Raw genomic sequence first — 17,392 nt, forward strand, 5'->3', positions numbered from 1 at the left:
GTTGCGACTTCTTAGTTGTTCATTGATTGCTTTCCCACATGTGCCTTGACTGCGGGCCTTCAGCAGACCGAGTAACCCCTTGCTGGAGCCAACGACCTTGGGTCCAAGCTGGTGAGCTCTTTGCTCAAGCCAGATGAGCCCGCACTCAAGCTGGCGACCTCGGGGTCTCGAACCTGGGTCCTTCCGCATCCCAGTCCGACGCTCTATCCACTGCGCCACCACCTGGTCAGGCCAGTCAATAAAATTAAAAAAAAACAAAAAAACATGCAAAATATACGACTGTGACTTAGCCCAAGAAACTGGTGAATGAGACCGTCTCCACACAGAGAGTGGTACCAGCCTGGGGTGTGGGCTTCTTTCTATCAGTTGCTGTTCCCAGCAAAGTTTCACAAATCCTGACTGTTCCACGTGGGCGGGCGGAGAGACGGAGGAGCGGGCTGCTGGCCCCTGGTTCCCGCCCGGGGTAGCTCGGTGCCGCCGCGGTTGTTACTGGTCACCGATGTGGCTCTGCTCTCGTGACGGGCACCCTCAGGAGGGACGCATTCTCTGACCCCGATGGCAGAGAAGAGGTTAGGTAAGCAGAGGTTTTATGACTCCTGGACTTCACTCTACAGCAGTGGTCCCCAACCCCCCCAGGCTGCGGACCGGTACCGGTCCATGGGCCATTTGGTACTGGTCTGCAGAGAAAGAATAAATAATTTACATTATTTCTATTTTATTTATATTTAAGTCTGAACAATGTTTTATTTTTTAAAAATGACCAGATTTGGCCCTGGCCGGTTGGCTCAGCGGTAGAGCGTCGGCCTAGCGTGCGGAGGACCCGGGTTCGATTCCCGGCCAGGGCACATAGGAGAAGCGCCCATTTGCTTCTCCACCCCTCCGCCGCGCCTTCCTCTCTGTCTCTCTCTTCCCCTCCCGCAGCCGAGGCTCCATTGGAGCAAAGATGGCCCGGGCGCTGGGGATGGCTCTGTGGCCTCTGCCTCAGGCGCTAGAGTGGCTCTGGTCGCAATATGGCGACGCCCAGGGTGGGCAGAGCATTGCCCCCTGGTGGGCAGAGCGTCGCCCCATGGTGGGCGTGCCGGGTGGATCCCGGTCGGGCGCATGCGGGAGTCTGTCTGACTGTCTCTCCCTGTTTCCAGCTTCAGAAAAATGAAAAAAAAAAAAAATTAAAAAAAAATAAAAATGACCAGATTCCCTCTGTTACATCCGTCTAAGACTCACTCTTGACGCTTGTCTCGGTCACGTGATACATTTATCCGTCCCACCCTCAAGGCCGGTCCGTGAAGATATTTTCTGACGTTAAACCGGTCCGTGACCCAAAAAAGGTTGGGGACCACTGCTCTACAATACATCCGAATAGAGAGCGTCTTAACATGCACCACTCAGCCTCTAAGACAGGGGTCTAAAACTCGCAGCCCGCGGGCCGCATGCAGCCCGCCGAACAATTTTGTGCGGCTCGCAGACTAATCCACGAAGTTCAAAATATTTTGGATAACATTAAGTAAGCCTAGGGGCCTACTTGTATTTTTCATTTCTCTAGCATCCTAGCTAGATATTAGCTTAGTTAACAGCAGTTGTGATGCGAACTACAGTTTCTGGTCGTTTTGTGACACTGAGTAAACTGCATGTACGATTGTGCTTGTTGTACTGATTTTTTTTTGTTTTCAACTGCAGTGAGAAAAGTGTTGCATAACAGTTGCCTTTTGTAGACCTAGTGCGGCCCGCCGAACGGCTGTGATCTTGCTCTGCGGCCCACATGCTGAGTTGAGTTTGAGACCCCTGCTCTAAGAGGAATTCGTACGAGGCAGAGAGAGCATGAAGCCCTACTCTGGGTATCGGATGCCTAAATTAGAAGAAATTTTTGAGGTATCCTTTTATTTGCCCCATAATAATAGGAGGCCAGGCCCTGGCTGGTTGGCTCAGTGGTAGAGAGTCAGTTCAGCGTGTGGAAGTCCTGGGTTCGATTCCTGGTCAGGGCACACAGGAGAAGTGACCATCTGCTTCTCGACCCTTCCCCCTCTCGCTTCTCTCTCTCTTTCTCTCTCTCTCTCTCTCTCTCTCTCTCTCTCTCTCTCTCTCTCTTCCCTTCCTGCAGCCATGGCTCGGTTAGAGCGAGTTCACCCCGGGCACTGAGGATGGCTCCATAGCCTCCACCTCAGGCACTAAGAAGGGCTTGGTTTGCTGAGCAAGGGAGCAACACCCCAAATGGGCAGAGCATCGCCCCCTGGTGGGCTTGCCAGGTGGATCCTGGTTGGGGCGCATGCGGGAGTCTGTCTCTGCCTCCCCTCCTCTCACTAAAAAAAAAAAAAAATAGACCAGAAAGAAAAAGGTGAGCAGCTGTTAAGGGGGGTTAGAAATGCATACCTAGCCTGCTGCTCCAACTGCAGAGGTCTTTTCAGACAGTTGGGCTTTAGGCAAATATGTACATATGGAAGTTGAATCTGGAAACGACTCCTGTAAAACATCCCACACCCGCAGGACGTTCTTTAGAAAGTCTTCGTGCACCGGCGAGAGCGTGGGGCGGAGTGTTCGGGGGTCACCGTGCCGGCCCCCAGAGCGGAAGCACAGGTCCAGCAGGGGCAGTGCCCCACCGCACCCGCCCGGCTCCCGGACTCCTGCTCCCTGAGCTGGGGCTCCACAGGGTTAAAACATCTGCGTTCGGGGGAGGAGCATTCCATGACCAAAGCTGAGTAACGATGCTTTCTAACTCTGCAAACACCTCGGGTTTCTGGGAGTAACAAGATACGTATTCACAGAATAACCAGCGAATTAATCACGAGATAAACTTCTCACCGTGGTTTCCTCCCTTCTCGTCTCCCTCTATCACCAAATGCTCTTTACTATGAGTCACTGGTTTATCTTTAGAAACCAAAAATTTTATTTACACAATTCTTGTTTTCTTTTCTTTTCTTTTTTTAAGTGAGAGGAGGGGAGATAGAGAGACAGATTCCCACATGTGCCCCAACTGGAATCCACCCAGCAACCCCTGTCTGGGGCCGATGCTCGAATCAACCAAGCTATCCTTAGTGCCTGGGACTGACACTGGGACCAACCAAGCCACTGGCTGTGGGAAGGGAAGAGAGAGAGAGAAGGGGAAGAGGGGCAGGGAGAGAAGCAGATGGTGGCTTCTCTTGTGTGCCCTGACCAGGAATCAAACCTGGGATATCCGCACACCAGGCCAATGCTCTATCCACTGAGCCAACTGGCCAGGACTATTTCACAATCTTTACCATGCCTGGTAATAATATTTTAATAGCTTTATTGAGATGTGACTTACATATCATATCATTAACCTGTTTCAAATAGGTAAGTCGATGGTTTCTAGTTTATTTACAGAGATGTAGTTAGGGGAACCTTTTATTTTATTTTATTTTATTTTATTTTGGGGGTAGTTTTCTGACGTGAGAAACCAGAAGGCAGACAAACAGACTCCCGCATGCACCCAACAGGGATCCACCCAGCATACCCACTAGGGTGCAATGCTCTGCCCATCTGGGATGTTGCTCCATTGTAACTGGAGTCATTCTAGCGCCTGAGGCAGAGGCCATGGAGCCGTCCTCAGCGCCCGGGCCAACTTTGCTGCAATGGAGCCTCGGCTGCGGGAGGGGAAGAGAGAGATAGAGAGAAAGGAGAAGGGGAAGGGTGGAGAAGCAGATGGTCGCTTCTCCTGTGTGCCCTGGCCGGGAATCGAACCTGGGACTTCCACACACCGGGCCAATGCTCTACCACTGAGCCAACCAGCCAGGGCCTGGGGGAACCCTTTCAATCCGCACAGTCAGATCTTTCTTCCCTGTGTTTCTTCCATTTCCTCCATCCATTTCCTTCCTTTTCTCTGATTTGAACCTATTCTTCCTACGTCGGTCCTCCAGGGTGTGTCCCCAGGTGTCCCCCACTTCCCGGTGGTTCTCATCCCTGGAGATCGTGTCTGAGCTGTTTCCCCGCCTTGCTCATCCCGGTTAGTAATGTCATTCTCAACAGTGGACAGTCTTTTTCATTTTTGTCTATTTCAACTTCAAATGCAGAAAAGCACCTTTTACGATGTTCGGTTGCCTAAAAGGGTTGCTTTGCCTCCTTTGCCATATCGCAGTTATTTTCACATTTTCCACACCGCTATTCCCACAGTTCACACCGGTGGGTGGCATCTTTCCAGGGGGCGTCCAACTCAGCCTCCCCTGGATTCTGGGTCCCTTTCCGTCCCGCGGCTCAGCATGGCCTCACTAATTAGGTTCAACTGTTGGGATTTGAGAAACCCGGGGAGTGTTGGAAGTCAAAGTAGTTTTCACCGCGGTGGCGGGCTGCGGCGAATCCCCTGGCAACCTGCTCGCTGTCTGCCGAGGGCTGCGTCCCAGGTGGGAGCCTTCCCTCTGCCTCACGGAACCTGGAGTGACTCAACTTTCCGGAGCAGTTCCCTGTGTCCTCCGAGACCCATAGGGTCAGGGAGCCTTCTCCCCTGCACCCGTGACAGGAAGGGGAATGCATGAACCCCTTAAAAAATGTAGACATCAGGCTCTGGCAGGTTGGCTCAGCGGTAGAGCGTCAGCCTGGCGTGCGGGGGACCCGGGTTCGATTCCCGGCCAGGGCACATAGGAGAAGCGCCCATTTGCTTCTCCACCCCTCCCCCTCTCCTTCCTCTCTGTCTCTCTCTTCCCCTCCCTCAGCCAAGGCTCCATTGGAGCAAAGATGGCCCAGGCGCTGGGGATGGCTCCTTGGCCTCTGCCCCAGGCGCTAGAGTGGCTCTGGTCGCAGCAGAGCGACGCCCCGGAGGGGCAGAGCATCGCCCCCTGGTGGGCGAGCCGGGTGGATCCTGGTCGGGCGCATGCGGGAGTCTGTCTGACTGTCTCTCCTCGTTTCCAGCTTCAGAAAAATAAAAATAAAAAAGTAGACATCAGCCAGAAAGACCTTCCCTGGTACAGCCGCCTCTCTGCTCCCATCCACCGGGCGCGCGCTCCGGGAGCAAAGCGCGGGGCAGCACCTGCTTTCTGACCAGTGGCCCGCGTCCAGAACCAAGGCAAACGCCCGGCACGCTGTGACCTGCAGTGAGCACACCTGGCCCGCTGCACCCTCCACGCCGTCGTGCACGGGACCTTGACCTCCGCGGGCCACAGGCCGGCTCCGTGAGCCCCTAGAATCCTAGCCCGGCCCCCTCGGGCACTTCACCCCCGTGTCAACCTGTGTGAGTCTCAGGGACTCCTCGCCAAGCGTCCTGCTTCGGGCAAGAAGCATTGGCGAGTGGGGACACGTGAAGGAGGGCTCTGGATTTGATGTGGAGGTTTTGCATGCCAGGGGCATGCCCGCACGGGGTTCTCCCCTGGAACCGGGAAACCCCCTCCCTGCGCGGTAGCAGGCGCGCACACAGGATCTCTCCGCCATTTATTTTGGATGCGTTTATTTCTCAGCTAAACGACCAAGAAGAGCGCCCTCCTCTTTCCAATGTCTGGGAAAAGCAACAGAGAGGGGGTCAGGACCTTCCCCAAGTCTGTCACAGAGCCAGACAAAGCCGGGAGGGGACTCCCGGGACGCATGGAAGGACACTCAGACCCCCAGGCCGGCTTCCCCCACGAAGCACGTGGCACGCTGGGTCAGTGGTAGCTCCCTCGCATCTCCATGGCTTCTGAGGATACGGGCCTGTTCCAAAACCGCTTAGAGCCCCACCCGGGCCTGTGGTGGGCTCCGTGACTCCCTCCGGGGCCTGGGCCTGCATCGGGGCCGTGGGGGCGGTAGACAGCTGGGTCAACGACATCTCTCAGGGACCAGGGCTTTCTCTAGAAAAAGAAGAGGTGGTGGTTTCAAAATGATGTCTCCATCTTCCAAACCTTCACCACGAGCCGCTTCTGGAGCTGTCTCCCCCGCCCACCCATCTCCGCGGCCTCCAGCCATTTCCCTCTCTTAGCCCCCTGCCCTCCCCCACACACACCCTGACCCGCTCCTCCACGGTGCCAGCGGGCCTCGTCTCTCCTGTACCTCCCTCCAGGTCTTCCCTCCCCTGCTGGTCCCCCGCCCCCTGCATCCTGGCCGCCCCTCCCTGGGACACTGCCGAGTCCTCAGACACTCACCACACAGAAGAAGAGCCCAGCAAGGAACCCCGCAGCCACCACAACCGAGACCAGAGTGATGAGGAAGATCTCCCATGGCTGCAGGGACCCACTGGGCCTCCCTGTAGTCACCGAGGTGGCAGCACTGGTGCTCGTTCCGTCAGGAGTGGGGCGCGTCCCAGTCGGAGACGGTGCCCCTGAGCCTGTGGTGGCACTGGATACAGGGTTGGGGGCTGTGCCGGTCCCACTGGGTGTCCCACTGGGCCCACTGGTGGAGGTTGTGTTGGGTGCACTGGGTGTCACACTGGTGGAGGCTGTGCTGGTCCCATTGGGTCCACTGGTGGAGGCTGTGCTGGTCCCATTGGGTCCACTGGTGGAGGTTGTGTTGGGTGCACTGGGTGTCACACTGGATCCACTGGTGGGGGTTGTGCTGGTCCCATTGGATCCACTGGTGGAGGTTGTGTTGGGTGCACTGGGTGTCACACTGGATCCACTGGTGGGGGTTGTGCTGGTCCCATTGGATCCACTGGTGGAGGTTGTGTTGGGTGCACTGGGTGTCACACTGGATCCACTGGTGGAGGCTGTGCTGGTCCCATTGGGTCCACTGGTGGGGGTTGTGCTGGTCCCATTGGGTCCACTGGTGGAGGTTGTATTGGGTGCACTGGGTGTCACACTGGATCCACTGGTGGGGGTTGTGCTGGTCCCATTGGATCCACTGGTGGGGGTTGTGCTGGTCCCATTGGATCCACTGGTGGAGGTTGTATTGGGTGCACTGGGTGTCACACTGGATCCACTGGTGGGGGTTGTGCTGGTCCCATTGGGTCCACTGGTGGGGGTTGTGCTGGTCCCATTGGATCCACTGGTGGAGGCTGTGCTGGTTCCATTGGGTCCACTGGTGGGGGTTGTGCTGGTCCCATTGGATCCACTGGTGGAGGTTGTATTCGGTGCACTGGATGTCACACTGGGTCCACTGGTGGAGGCTGTGTTGGGTGCACTGGATGTCACACTGGGTGCACTGGTGGAGGCTGTGCTGGCCCCTGTTGGAATTGAGCTGAGTTTAGTGCTGGAGGCTCTGCTGGTGCTACTAGAGGTTACAGTGGGTGTGCTAGGACCACTGAGGGTTACACCCGGCAATGATAAATGATAGCAAATATATATGTGTGTATTGAGCATATATGCTTTCTCCTTAACACTCACACAGGCCTATGATATATATAGATACTATTGTTTTGTGTGTGTGTGCGTGACAGAGACACAGAGAGAGAGACAGGGACAGACAGGAAGAGAGAGAGATGAGGAGCATCAATTCTTTGTTGTGGCTCCTTAGTTCTTCACTGATTGCTTTCTCATATGTGCCTTGACCAGGGGGCTACAGCAGAGCAAGTGACCCCTTGCTCAAGCCAGTGACCTTGGGCTCAAGCCAGCGACCATGGGGTCATGTCTATGATTCCACACTCAAGCCAGTGACCTCGGGGTTTCGAACCTGGGTCCCCTGCATCCCAAGTTCTATCCACTGCGCCACCTCCTGGTCAGGCTGGATATTAGTATGATCACCAGCTCAGGCGAAGACATTGAGGCGGAGGCAGGGCGGCCAGCCCAGGGTTATGTGGCTGGTGGGCAGTAGAACAGGCCTGTGGACCAGGATGTTGAGCCTGAGCCTCCTCCTCCCCCCGCCCCCGCCCCGCCCAGCCCCCACACCGGGGTCTCCAGTCCTAGTTCTCCTGGCGGTAAAGCTCATTTCCAACTCTGCTCTACACGGTCTGGCCCTGATTACAACGACTATAAAGGCATTGTGGGACCCAGGTGAGGCCAGTGCACCCTGATCTATTCATTTGTAAAGTCGTGTTGCTCCCTTTTTCTCGGAAGCTATTTCTCAGCGTGTCATTCAGCAAACACCGACATTAGGATCACCTGGAGAGCTTGTTGAGAAAAAAAGGATTCCCACACAAACCACTACAGACGGGACATGAGTCAGAGCCCGAGGCGGGGCCCAGGTATCCGTCTCTGCTGAAGGGGTGAGTGATTCTATTTGCAGAAAGGCGCCAGGGGGCTTCCCGGCCTCCGTGGCAGGCGCAGCACGAGTTCCGTGTGGATCCAGCGTCTCAGCTCTCCCGGGACCACGGGCCGTCCATCCCGCGGGAACAGGGAAGCTGTCTGACCTCCCTGGCGGCTCAGCCGGAGCAGAGACCCCTGCCTGTTTTCTGTCCCCCGCGGCCGAAGGACAGACAGGCTCGGACGGCTGCCCAGGGCCTGCCTTTCTCTTGCTGTGACTCATTTCACTACCAACTGGGACGGGAGTGCCCATCACCCCACTCTGCCCGTGGGTATATTTTCCTCAGTCTTAATGTGAACTAACATAGGATTAGAGTATAGCGATTTGGGGAAGGGTCCCCAAATTCTGCAATGGGATGCAAATTGGGGTGAAGATCAGCATCGTGATCTTGGTGAAGAGGAAACTGAGACGGACCAGAAGCGGAGATGACAGGTGGAAGAGAGAGTGGGCCTGGCCTGAGAGGTTCTGGGGAACAGACGAGTCCAGCTGGGAAGAGGGCTCATTTTATTCAATGTGATGAATTCTCGAAGGGGTCATGCTTTCCGGTTGGGCAACAGGAGATGGCCCATGGAGGGTCTGAGTCTCAGGGCTATGGGAACAGGGTGGGAACCAGCTTTTTAATTTTTCTTTTCTAAGTGAGAGGAGGGGACACAGAGAGAAAGACTTCCGCATGTGCCCCAACTGGGATCCACCCGGCAACCCTGTCCTAGGGCCCAGGCTCACAACCGAGCTATTTTTAGCTCTGAGGCAGAAGTTCCACAGAACCGTCCTCAGCACCTGGGGCCAATGCACTTGAACCAATCGAGCCATGGCTGTGGGAGATGAAGAGAAAGAGAGAGAGAGAGAGAGAGAGAGAGAGAGAGGAGGTGAAGGGGTGGAGAAGCAGACGGTCACTTCTCCTGGGTGCCCTGACCAGGAATCGAACCCCAGGACTTCCACATGCTGGGCCGATGCTCTACCACTGAGCCAACCGGCCAGAGCCAAAGGCGGGAGTCAGCTTTGACTCTTGAATCCTGTTCCCCTCAATCTGAGGTTGACGTAGGCTGATGTAAATCAGGTTAGAAACAGGAGAGGAATTAAGTTTGTAGAATGTCAATGAGTGATAGTGTAAAAAAAAAAAAATAGTCCACTCTTCTTATTCTTAATGTTTCACACGCCCTTCCAGCCATATCACCCGGGTCATTGCCATTTTATAGACACAGGAACCGATCCACCGAGAAGGTCAACAGCTCACTCAAACAGCACAGGGAACAGATGGGGCCACGATCTCCACACAGGCGCTCGGACCCGGTTTTAACACCATCCCCTGACTGCCTCCCTGGTGATTGGCTGTTAGAGGGAAGTGATCGGAGTAAGACGGCGGTGACCAGGCAGGGGACACCCAGAGCTACTACTGTAGTAGCGGTCACCATCTCCACAGTCCCCCAAAGGTTCTCAGACCACCACCACCACCCCCCGGCCTTGAAAGAAAATCACTCACCATGTTTTAAAAGCAGGAGGTGCAATAGTAACCAACACTTAAGGGGAATGCTGCCTCTCTGCATCTCGACCTGCCTCTCGGGGGGGGGGGGGTGGCCGGAGGGCACGCTGGCTGGAGCCCCGGATGTGGCCACGACCTGGAAGGCAAGGAGCAGCAGTCCTCAGAAAAAGGGGAGTCCCAGCTGAAGAGACGACGGCTGGAGCTGTCGGCCGCCTGGGTCTCCTGTGCGTGCGTGCGTTCTCGGGGGAGAACCGTGAGCCCGGGGGCGGGTGAGAGAGAGCAGGTGCCTGGGATCCTGAGCCTTCCCTCCGGGGCGATGCTGTTGCCTCTTTCTCTACCATGGACGCGCTGCGGGGGCCTTTATAGCCTCCTGTGAGCCGGGGAGGAGCTGGGACAGTTGACTTGCTCTTCTGTCAGCACTGAGCAGCTAACAAAAACAATGCTGAGCCTGGGAAGGAATGGACTAGGGGTCAAGAGGAAGGTAAAAAATTAGAATGACATGATCACACTAGACAGGGCTCTGGGCTGGGCCGCAGCAGGAAGTAGAATGGGAGCAGGAGATCAAGGTTGTCAGAGTGGAAGGGACCCACCCCTCCGAGGCAGGAATGGGGCCAGAAACCTGTTCTCCTTCTGTTTCCTGGCCGGGGCCGGGCAGTCCCGGGTGCCGGCTTGAGCAAGGAAGAAGCCCTAATGGCCTGAGCGAAGGGGGCAAGGCTCCATATTTCTCAAAACAGGAACGAGCCCTGCTGGTCTGCAGTGGGCATTCAGCAATGTGCAGCGAATGAACGGGGGAGAGAGACCCCAGGGCTCAATGCAGTCATCTCTGCAGTCCCTCAGGCCTGGGGGTGTGGGGAGGCTGCTAATGTCCGAGAACAAGCCACCCGGCCCTGGCCAAGCGGTCCGGTTGGTTACGGCATCTCCCGACGTGCTGAGGTTGCGGGTTCAATCCCCGGTCAGGGCACAGACAAGAATCAACCCATGACAGCCTGAATGGGTGGAAGGACAAGTCGGCTTTATTGTAGTCTAAACGTAAGTAATATTCTACTCTTTTCCAAAACAACACAAGGACCTCGGCACGCTTTCATTCTTATGACCCATCTCCCAACTCATACCCCTCCTGTTATCAAGTATTTTAATTCTGTCTTGGGTTTGAGAGATTACTGTTGTCTGCTCACACACCCTAAGCCAGAACATGGTCACACACTGGACACTCGGCTTCAGAAGAGACCGGGCAATACGCCCTCTGGGTGGGCGGACACGTACGTGCTCAACCAGAACTCGAGGATGCTGTCGGTGCGATGGAGCGTGGGTGTTAGCGCACCACCTGAGCCGACCACACACACACCTGAGCCCACCTGCTACACATTCTGCGCTTGCTCCCCCCCGCACCCCCACTTCCCGTGGCTCTGACCCTGCGGCTCTGTTCCCTCTCCTCTCCTGCTGGCTCTCGCTCCCGGTGTCTGTTTCCCTCTGCCAGCGAGAGTTATGACCACGAATTTGTTTTTCTTGTGACGTCATCTGGAGAAGTCCCTGGAAGCCTGAGATGAACGTCTGATCGTCCACTGAGAACGTGCGCGGTTGGGTCAAGCGTAGGGAGGCGTTCCCATGTGAGGCTTCTTTTAAATTAAATGGCAGGCTTCAGGGTTTTTTTTAGTAATTACTCATGATTTGGGACTGCCAACCCTGTGAAGTGTTATGGTTACAGCTGTTCCTCAAGACACGCCCCCCCCCACCAAGGTTAGAGACAGGCAACCGTACTTACGGTTCCTGAGGGGAGGTGGGAATTTCCAGGTTGCATGCGCTCTTCCGGAAGGCTTCCCATGAATTGCCGGCGTCCCCACCTTGGCTGCTGCTATTAAAGGTCAAGTGCACCGGGCTTGGCCAGTCGGTGGTTTCAGTCCTGTCATTCCTCCTCGAGTTCCTAACTTAGTCTTTCGTTTCAGCATTCTGGCTGTCCTGCCCACTACCTGATTCCTTTAAGAAGACTTTCTAGCCCACCGTTTTCAGCTTTTCAGGGTATTTTAAGTCAAGGTTCCTCACCCCTTACGGAGCCAAAAACTCAACTCCTCATTTGATTTTTTTTTTTTTTTTTTTTTTTTTAGAAATAAAGGGTGGTGTCTTTAAAAGCACCAGCATGGCGTTTGGCATAGAATAAGCATGTGACAACAAAGGACAAAAGAAAGAGAGGAAAGCATAAATATCTAGATTTCAAGTGGAAGAAACTGGGAGGAAACACAGCACAAGGGGGAAGGTCCTTCCCAAAGACGGAGGAGGTTGGAGGGCGTGGAGCGGCTCCACGGGGTCCCTGCCTGCCGGGGCGGCTCCACGGGGTCCCTGCCTGCCCGGGGCGGCTCCACGGGGTCCCTGCCTGCTGGGGCGGCTCCACGGGGTCCCTGCCTGCCCGGGGCGGCTCCACGGGGTCCCTGCCTGCCCGGGGCGGCTCCACGGGGTCCCTGCCTGCCGGGGAGGCTCCACGGGGTCCCTGCCTGCCCCGGCGGCTCCACGGGGTCCCTGCCTGCCCAGGAGGCTCCACGGGGTCCCTGCCTGCTGGGGCAGCTCCATGGGGTCCCTGCCTGCCCCGGGCGGCTCCACGGGGTCCCTGCCTGCCCGGGGCGGCTCCACGGAGTCCCTGCCTGTCCGGGAGGCTCCACGGGGTCCCTGCCTGCCGGAGGGGCTCCACGGGGTCCCTGCCTGCCGGGGCGGCTCCACGGGGTCTCTGCCTGCCGGGTTTGGAGGGTCTGAAGCTGCAAACCTGGACTGAGGTTACCTGGACTTGCCGGGCGACCATGTCACAGGTGTGAGTGTTGTACACCTGAAACTCATGTCATGTTATAGGTCAGCTGTACTTCATTTAAAAATAAAAAGGAAGAACGGACAACAGATCAGTGAAGATCAGGTTGCCCACATGCGCTCGCAGAATGCCCGCTGCGTACCTTTCACCATCTCCACGGTCAGACCTCAAGCCTGGCGTTAGTAGAGGTGACTCCCACTGCTTTTGAAATCTGACCCTTCAAATGGCCACAAAAGCCATTCCCACAGCTGGGGTCCTGGAAATGTCAACTGGTAATTTTTGCCAAGATAATCCTTGATGTGAGACCATGTTTTTCTTTTTCTTTCATTCCTTTTTCTTTCCTTTCTCTTTTTCTCTTTCTTTTTTCTTTTCTTCCTTTCTTTCTTTCCTTCTTTCTTTCTTTCTCTCTCTCTCTCTCTTTTTCTTCCTTCCTTCCTTCCTTCCTTCATTCGTTTCTTTTTTAGCAAAAGTGAGAGAGGAAGGGAGAGAGATGAGAAGCATCAAGCCATAGTTGTGTCACTTTAGTTACTCACTGATTGCTTTCTCAGATGTGCCTTGATGGGGGGGCTCCAGCTGAGCCAGTGACCCCTTGCTCAAGCCAGCAACCATGGGGTCAAGTCAGAGACCTTAGGTTTCAAGCCAGTGACCTCGGGGTTTCACACCTGGGACCTCAGAGACCCGAGTTGATGCTCTATCCACTGCGCCATCACTGGTCAGGCATGAGACTGTTTCAATGAAGGAGAGGTCCCTGGTGTGAAAGTCTTCTTTTCAGAATCCAGTAAGACAGGTGTTGTGCCCATTTTTCTGTGGAAGTCTTAGAAATGCACCCAACAGTGTGTTTAACATTCTCTGTTGTTTTTTCCTTTTTTAAACTGAAGATTTTCACAAAGACTATGACAGGATGGCCATTTTTCCCTGTTTAAGAAATAATCTTACTGCTCTGAGCGTGCTTTTTGTTGTTGTTCTCATTACAAAGTGAGTCGATAAACTGGCCTTGCTCTGACCTTTTTATAAAATAAAGAATGTCGCGCGCGATTCACAGACTCTCGGGGGAGGTTTCTCACACCCTCCCCTCAGTGTCCCGTTTAGAAACAGACGTTTTATCTCAGTCCCCAAAGCGCATGACGGCAGCGCGGTCTCACTCTAGTTGAGCCAGGCGCTGACGCGTTAGCCTGCGGGGCCTGCGCTGCACCCCGGTTCCCTGTAACACGCCGCCCCTTGCGCGGGTCCTGACCCCGCCTCCTGTGCCCCCATGCAGAGAGGCTCCCAGAAGGTAGCCAGCAGCCCACGTTCCCCAGATTTGACAGACGCCCTCGATGTAAAGCCTGGTTCAGAGCTCTCCTCAGTCACTCTGAGTCTCCGTCTTCTCTCGGTTACTGATCTAAATATCACGTGCTCTCTAGCCCAGCTCGCCGATACGGTGGCAGAGATATTGTCCCCTATTCTGTCTGGCAGAGGGCAGATTAATCTTGTCCGCTTGATGGCCTTTTTTGGAAGCACTTCCAGACCCATTTGATGGTCATCACTGCCTTTTCCCCTAATATATCCTTTTCTTTGTGTGTGTGGTTTGTTTTGTTGTGGGGTTTTTTTGTTTTGTTTTGTTTTGTTTTGTATTTCCCTGAAGTGAGAAGCAGGGGGGAGGCAGTCAGACAGACTCCCGCATGCGCCGGACTGGGATCCACCTGGCATGCCCACCAGGGGGCGATGCTCTGCCCATCTGGGGCGTTGCTCTGTTGCAACTGGAGCCATTCTAGCGCCTGAGGCAGAGGCCATGGAGCCATCCTCAGTGCCTGGGGCCAACTTAGCTCCAGTGGAGCCTTGGCTGTGGGAGGGGAAGAGAGAGGAAGGAGAGGGGGAGGGGTGGAGAAGCAGATGGGCACTTCTCCTGTGTGCCCTGACTGGGAGTTGAACCCAGGACTTCCACAGCCGGGCCAACGCTCTACTGCTGAGCCAACCAGTCAGGGCCCTAATATTTTCTTTTCTACAGCGCCCTCTATTGCCTGGTTCTTGGTCATACCCCCTCCTCCCCTCCACGGCCTCCTAAGCAGTCTGGTCTGTGATCCACTTCGTGGCGACTGCTCTGTGGCCTCTCCCACGTCCAGCATGCCGCTGTGGTTCACGCCATCGCCACCCTCGTGGCCACAGCTCAGCTCATAGCCACTCCATGGCTCACTCCACACCCAAAGCCACGGGCTCCTCCACGGACCAGTTCATTTCCCGAGCTGTGGGACATTCCAGACCCTCATCCTGTGTCCAGATCTAGACAAAGGCCGAGGTGTGGCCACGAAGGTTATCATGTCTGTTTATCAGCGGGAAAGGACGTCCTCTGAAAGAGCAAAAACAAACCAGCAAACGAACAAGAAATAACGTTATTAGAGTGGCCTCTTCCATCCGTATCTTTAAACCTTCCTGGACTGTCAAACATCACAAATTTGCACTTAGCAATACTCTTTTTTTTTTCCCCTCTGTTCTCTTTCATTCTTTTGGTGGGTGTGCTATTGCGGATTCTCTTCTCACTGCTTGTGCATACAGTCCCCTGAGCACGGGGCTGTCCTGACCCTCGGTGGCCACCCTGACCCTCGGTGGCCACCCTGACCCTCCGTGGCCGCCCTGACCCTCCGTGGCCACCCTGACCGGTGGCTCACTGCCTTGGTGAGGTCGTGTGCCGCTAGGCTTTTAGACAAGGGTAAGTCCACACCACACACCTGTACGCAGGGGTAGCGTCTCCCAGAAGCAGGGAGTCTTCTGTCGTGTGAACCAACCAACCAACCAACCAACCTGTCGGTGAAAACAGGTCAGAATATAAAGGAAAGTTCATGAAAGAGTCAGAACGGTTCGCCCGGGCTGGGCAGGTCTTGGCAGGGCGGGGCCGAAGGGAACGAAGACTCAGCTGCTAGAAATGTGCCACAGTTTGAACTGGGAGGTGGTTTCTACAGGTGTGTACACATTTTCAAATGAATCAAGCTGTACACTTGAGATTCATGCACTTCCTAAAGTTATACTTCAATTAAAAAAAAAAAAAAAAGATAAGGGCCTTGCCAGGAGCTGAAGGCCTGCTGGCCGGCCAGGCCTTGAACGCCGCGCTGAGAGCGCAGGCTCTGCGCAGGCGCATTAGAGCCGCCTGCCGCCTCGTCCGCGTCTGCAGAAAGGTGCGTCGGTTTCCGCCAGGTAACAGGTGTGCGCGCCCTTCGCAAAGGTGGGTCAGCGGAGCTAAGGGGACTCTTGGCTCTGGACCTCACACCTAGTCAACAGTTCACCAAATGCTAAGTTATGATTAAAACCTTGATCCTAAACCCAGGAAGGGCTCGCTCACGGCTGGTGAGTCCTCACTTTGTTCTCACCATAGAGAGGGATCCAGAGCATCTGAAAGAAGAAACTCAAGTAAGTTGATGATTGGCCCTGGCCGGAGAGCTCGGTGGGTTAGAGCATTGTCATCGCCCATGCGCCTGAGCTGGCCGGATCGATTCCTGGTCAGGGCACGTGCGGGAACAGAGGGGTGTGTCTGTCTCCCTTCCTCTCTCTCTAAAATCAATAAATAAAAAAAGGAAGGAAGGAAGGAAGGGAGGGAGGGAGGGAGGGAGGGAGGGAGGAAGGAAGGAAGGAAGGAAGGAAGGAAGGAAGGAAGGAAGGAAGGAAGGAAGGAAGGAAGGAAGGGGAAAAACTCAACTAAGTTGATTGTAAGTTATGCCAACAATGCGTTGGCTGGTGTGTGAAATTTTCATTTATTTGTTCTGTATTTACTCTGGCTCGTCCTATAAATGGTGGAGACCACTCACAGGAAGGAACACACACGGCCGAAGTGGGGAAATAGGAATATATATTTTTAAATAGAACAAGAAAACTGCATCAGAACGGGAGATTAAGAGCAGGGCGGAGAAGAGACTGCAGAAATGCGGGCAGCAGCTGGCCTGGGCTGTGTCACAGCCACTCGGGACAACTGACAGCAGGGCCCCGGGCTGGACGCAGGCCAGGGCTCAGGGCCCCAGAACCCTCCTAGGCCACGGCCACGGCCACGGCGAGCGTCCTGTGGCTTCTGTCCCCGCTGAGGCCATTTCCTTGTTACCTGCCCTTAGCTGTTAAGGATGTCTTTTGAAATTTCCAAACTATTTGGGCCGTGCTAAGAGGTACTTAGAAAAGTGAATTACTTTTCGCTGGGGTAAAGTTATAAAAGGCAGGAAAAGAGCGCCCCCTCCCCCCTCCCCGGCCCAGAAATCGCGGGCAGTGTCCTCTGTAGTGGACGTGGAGAGCCTGCGGGGCCCAGAGCTCATCGTTTCTGGAGACCCTGTATGGATCCTCCAGGCAGCTGAATCAGAGACAGGCTTCCTGCCCCCCCCCGTCCTCCCAACTCCCGCGGGCCCCCACTTCACCTTTCTTCTCTTTTTTTTTTTTTTTTTTTTTTTTTTTTGTATTTTTCTGAAGCTGGAAACGGGGAGAGGCAGTCAGACAGACTCCCGCATGCGCCCGACCGGGATCCACCTGGCACGCCCACCAGGGGCGATGCTCTGCCCACCAGGGGGCGTTGCTCTGCCCCTCCTGGGCATCGCTCTGCTGCGACCAGAGCCACTCTAGCGCCTGGGGCAGAGGCCAAGGAGCCATCCCCAGCTCCCAGGCCATCTTTGCTCCAATGGAGCCTCGGCTGCGGGAGGGGAAGAGAGAGACAGAGAGGAAGGAGGGGGGGAGGGGTGGAGAAGCAGATGGGCGCTTCTCCTGTGTGCCCTGGCCGGGAATTGAACCCGGGTCCCCCACACGCCAGGCTGACGCTCTACCGCTGAGCCAACCGGCCAGGGCCTCTTCCCTTTTTTTATACTTCTTGCTACATCTACCTTTTGCATTTCCCATCTCTCTCCTTCCCATGGTCTTGATATTATCCTACGAGAGAAAGTAAAAACCAGACGGAGAAAGTGACCGTCTACTCTGCCATTCGTCAGCTGGATGATGACCTGGGATGCGGGAGGGACAGGGACAGGGACAGGGCCAGCTGCAGGTTCACGCAGAGAGTGTCCCCAGGACACGCTGTGGCTGGACAGCATCGCTGC

At 55.2% G+C, this 17,392-nt stretch overlaps 2 protein-coding genes across 3 annotated transcripts in view; both read right to left on the reverse strand.

Moving 5' to 3' along the window:
* The window catches only part of VARS2 (valyl-tRNA synthetase 2, mitochondrial), a 142,710-nt gene that overhangs the window by 69,333 nt on the left and 55,985 nt on the right, over positions 1-17,392 (reverse strand). The window lies entirely within an intron of this gene.
* Positions 5,370-9,902, reverse strand: MUC21 (mucin 21, cell surface associated). Of its 2 annotated transcripts, XM_066359907.1 has the most exons (4): positions 9,566-9,902; positions 6,404-7,069; positions 6,054-6,346; positions 5,370-5,762 (listed from the first exon to the last, which is right to left on the reverse strand). In XM_066359907.1, exons 1-4 carry the CDS (start codon positions 9,627-9,629, stop codon positions 5,580-5,582), a joined length of 1,206 nt encoding a protein of 401 aa, XP_066216004.1. In that variant the 5' UTR covers positions 9,630-9,902; the 3' UTR covers positions 5,370-5,579. The 2 variants fall into 2 exon arrangements, with proteins under 2 accessions (XP_066216004.1, XP_066216003.1); XM_066359906.1 differs by having other exon boundaries at positions 6,054-7,069.

This window comes from Saccopteryx leptura, chromosome 1 (assembly GCF_036850995.1).
Source record: "Saccopteryx leptura isolate mSacLep1 chromosome 1, mSacLep1_pri_phased_curated, whole genome shotgun sequence".
Taxonomy (NCBI): Eukaryota; Metazoa; Chordata; class Mammalia; order Chiroptera; family Emballonuridae; genus Saccopteryx; species Saccopteryx leptura.

Excerpts from the sequence above, each read along its gene's own strand:
- MUC21 (XM_066359906.1), bottom strand. The coding sequence starts at position 9,629 with ATGCAGAGAGGCAGCATTCCCCTTAAGTGTTGGTTACTATTGCACCTC. Across the intron at positions 7,070-9,565 it reads CCTCCTGCTTTTAAAACATG|GGGCCAGCACAGCCTCCACC; the intron begins GTGAGTGATTTT and ends CAATTCCAACAG. Across the intron at positions 5,763-6,053 it reads CTGGGCTCTTCTTCTGTGTG|AGAAAGCCCTGGTCCCTGAG; the intron begins GTGAGTGTCTGA and ends TTCTTTTTCTAG.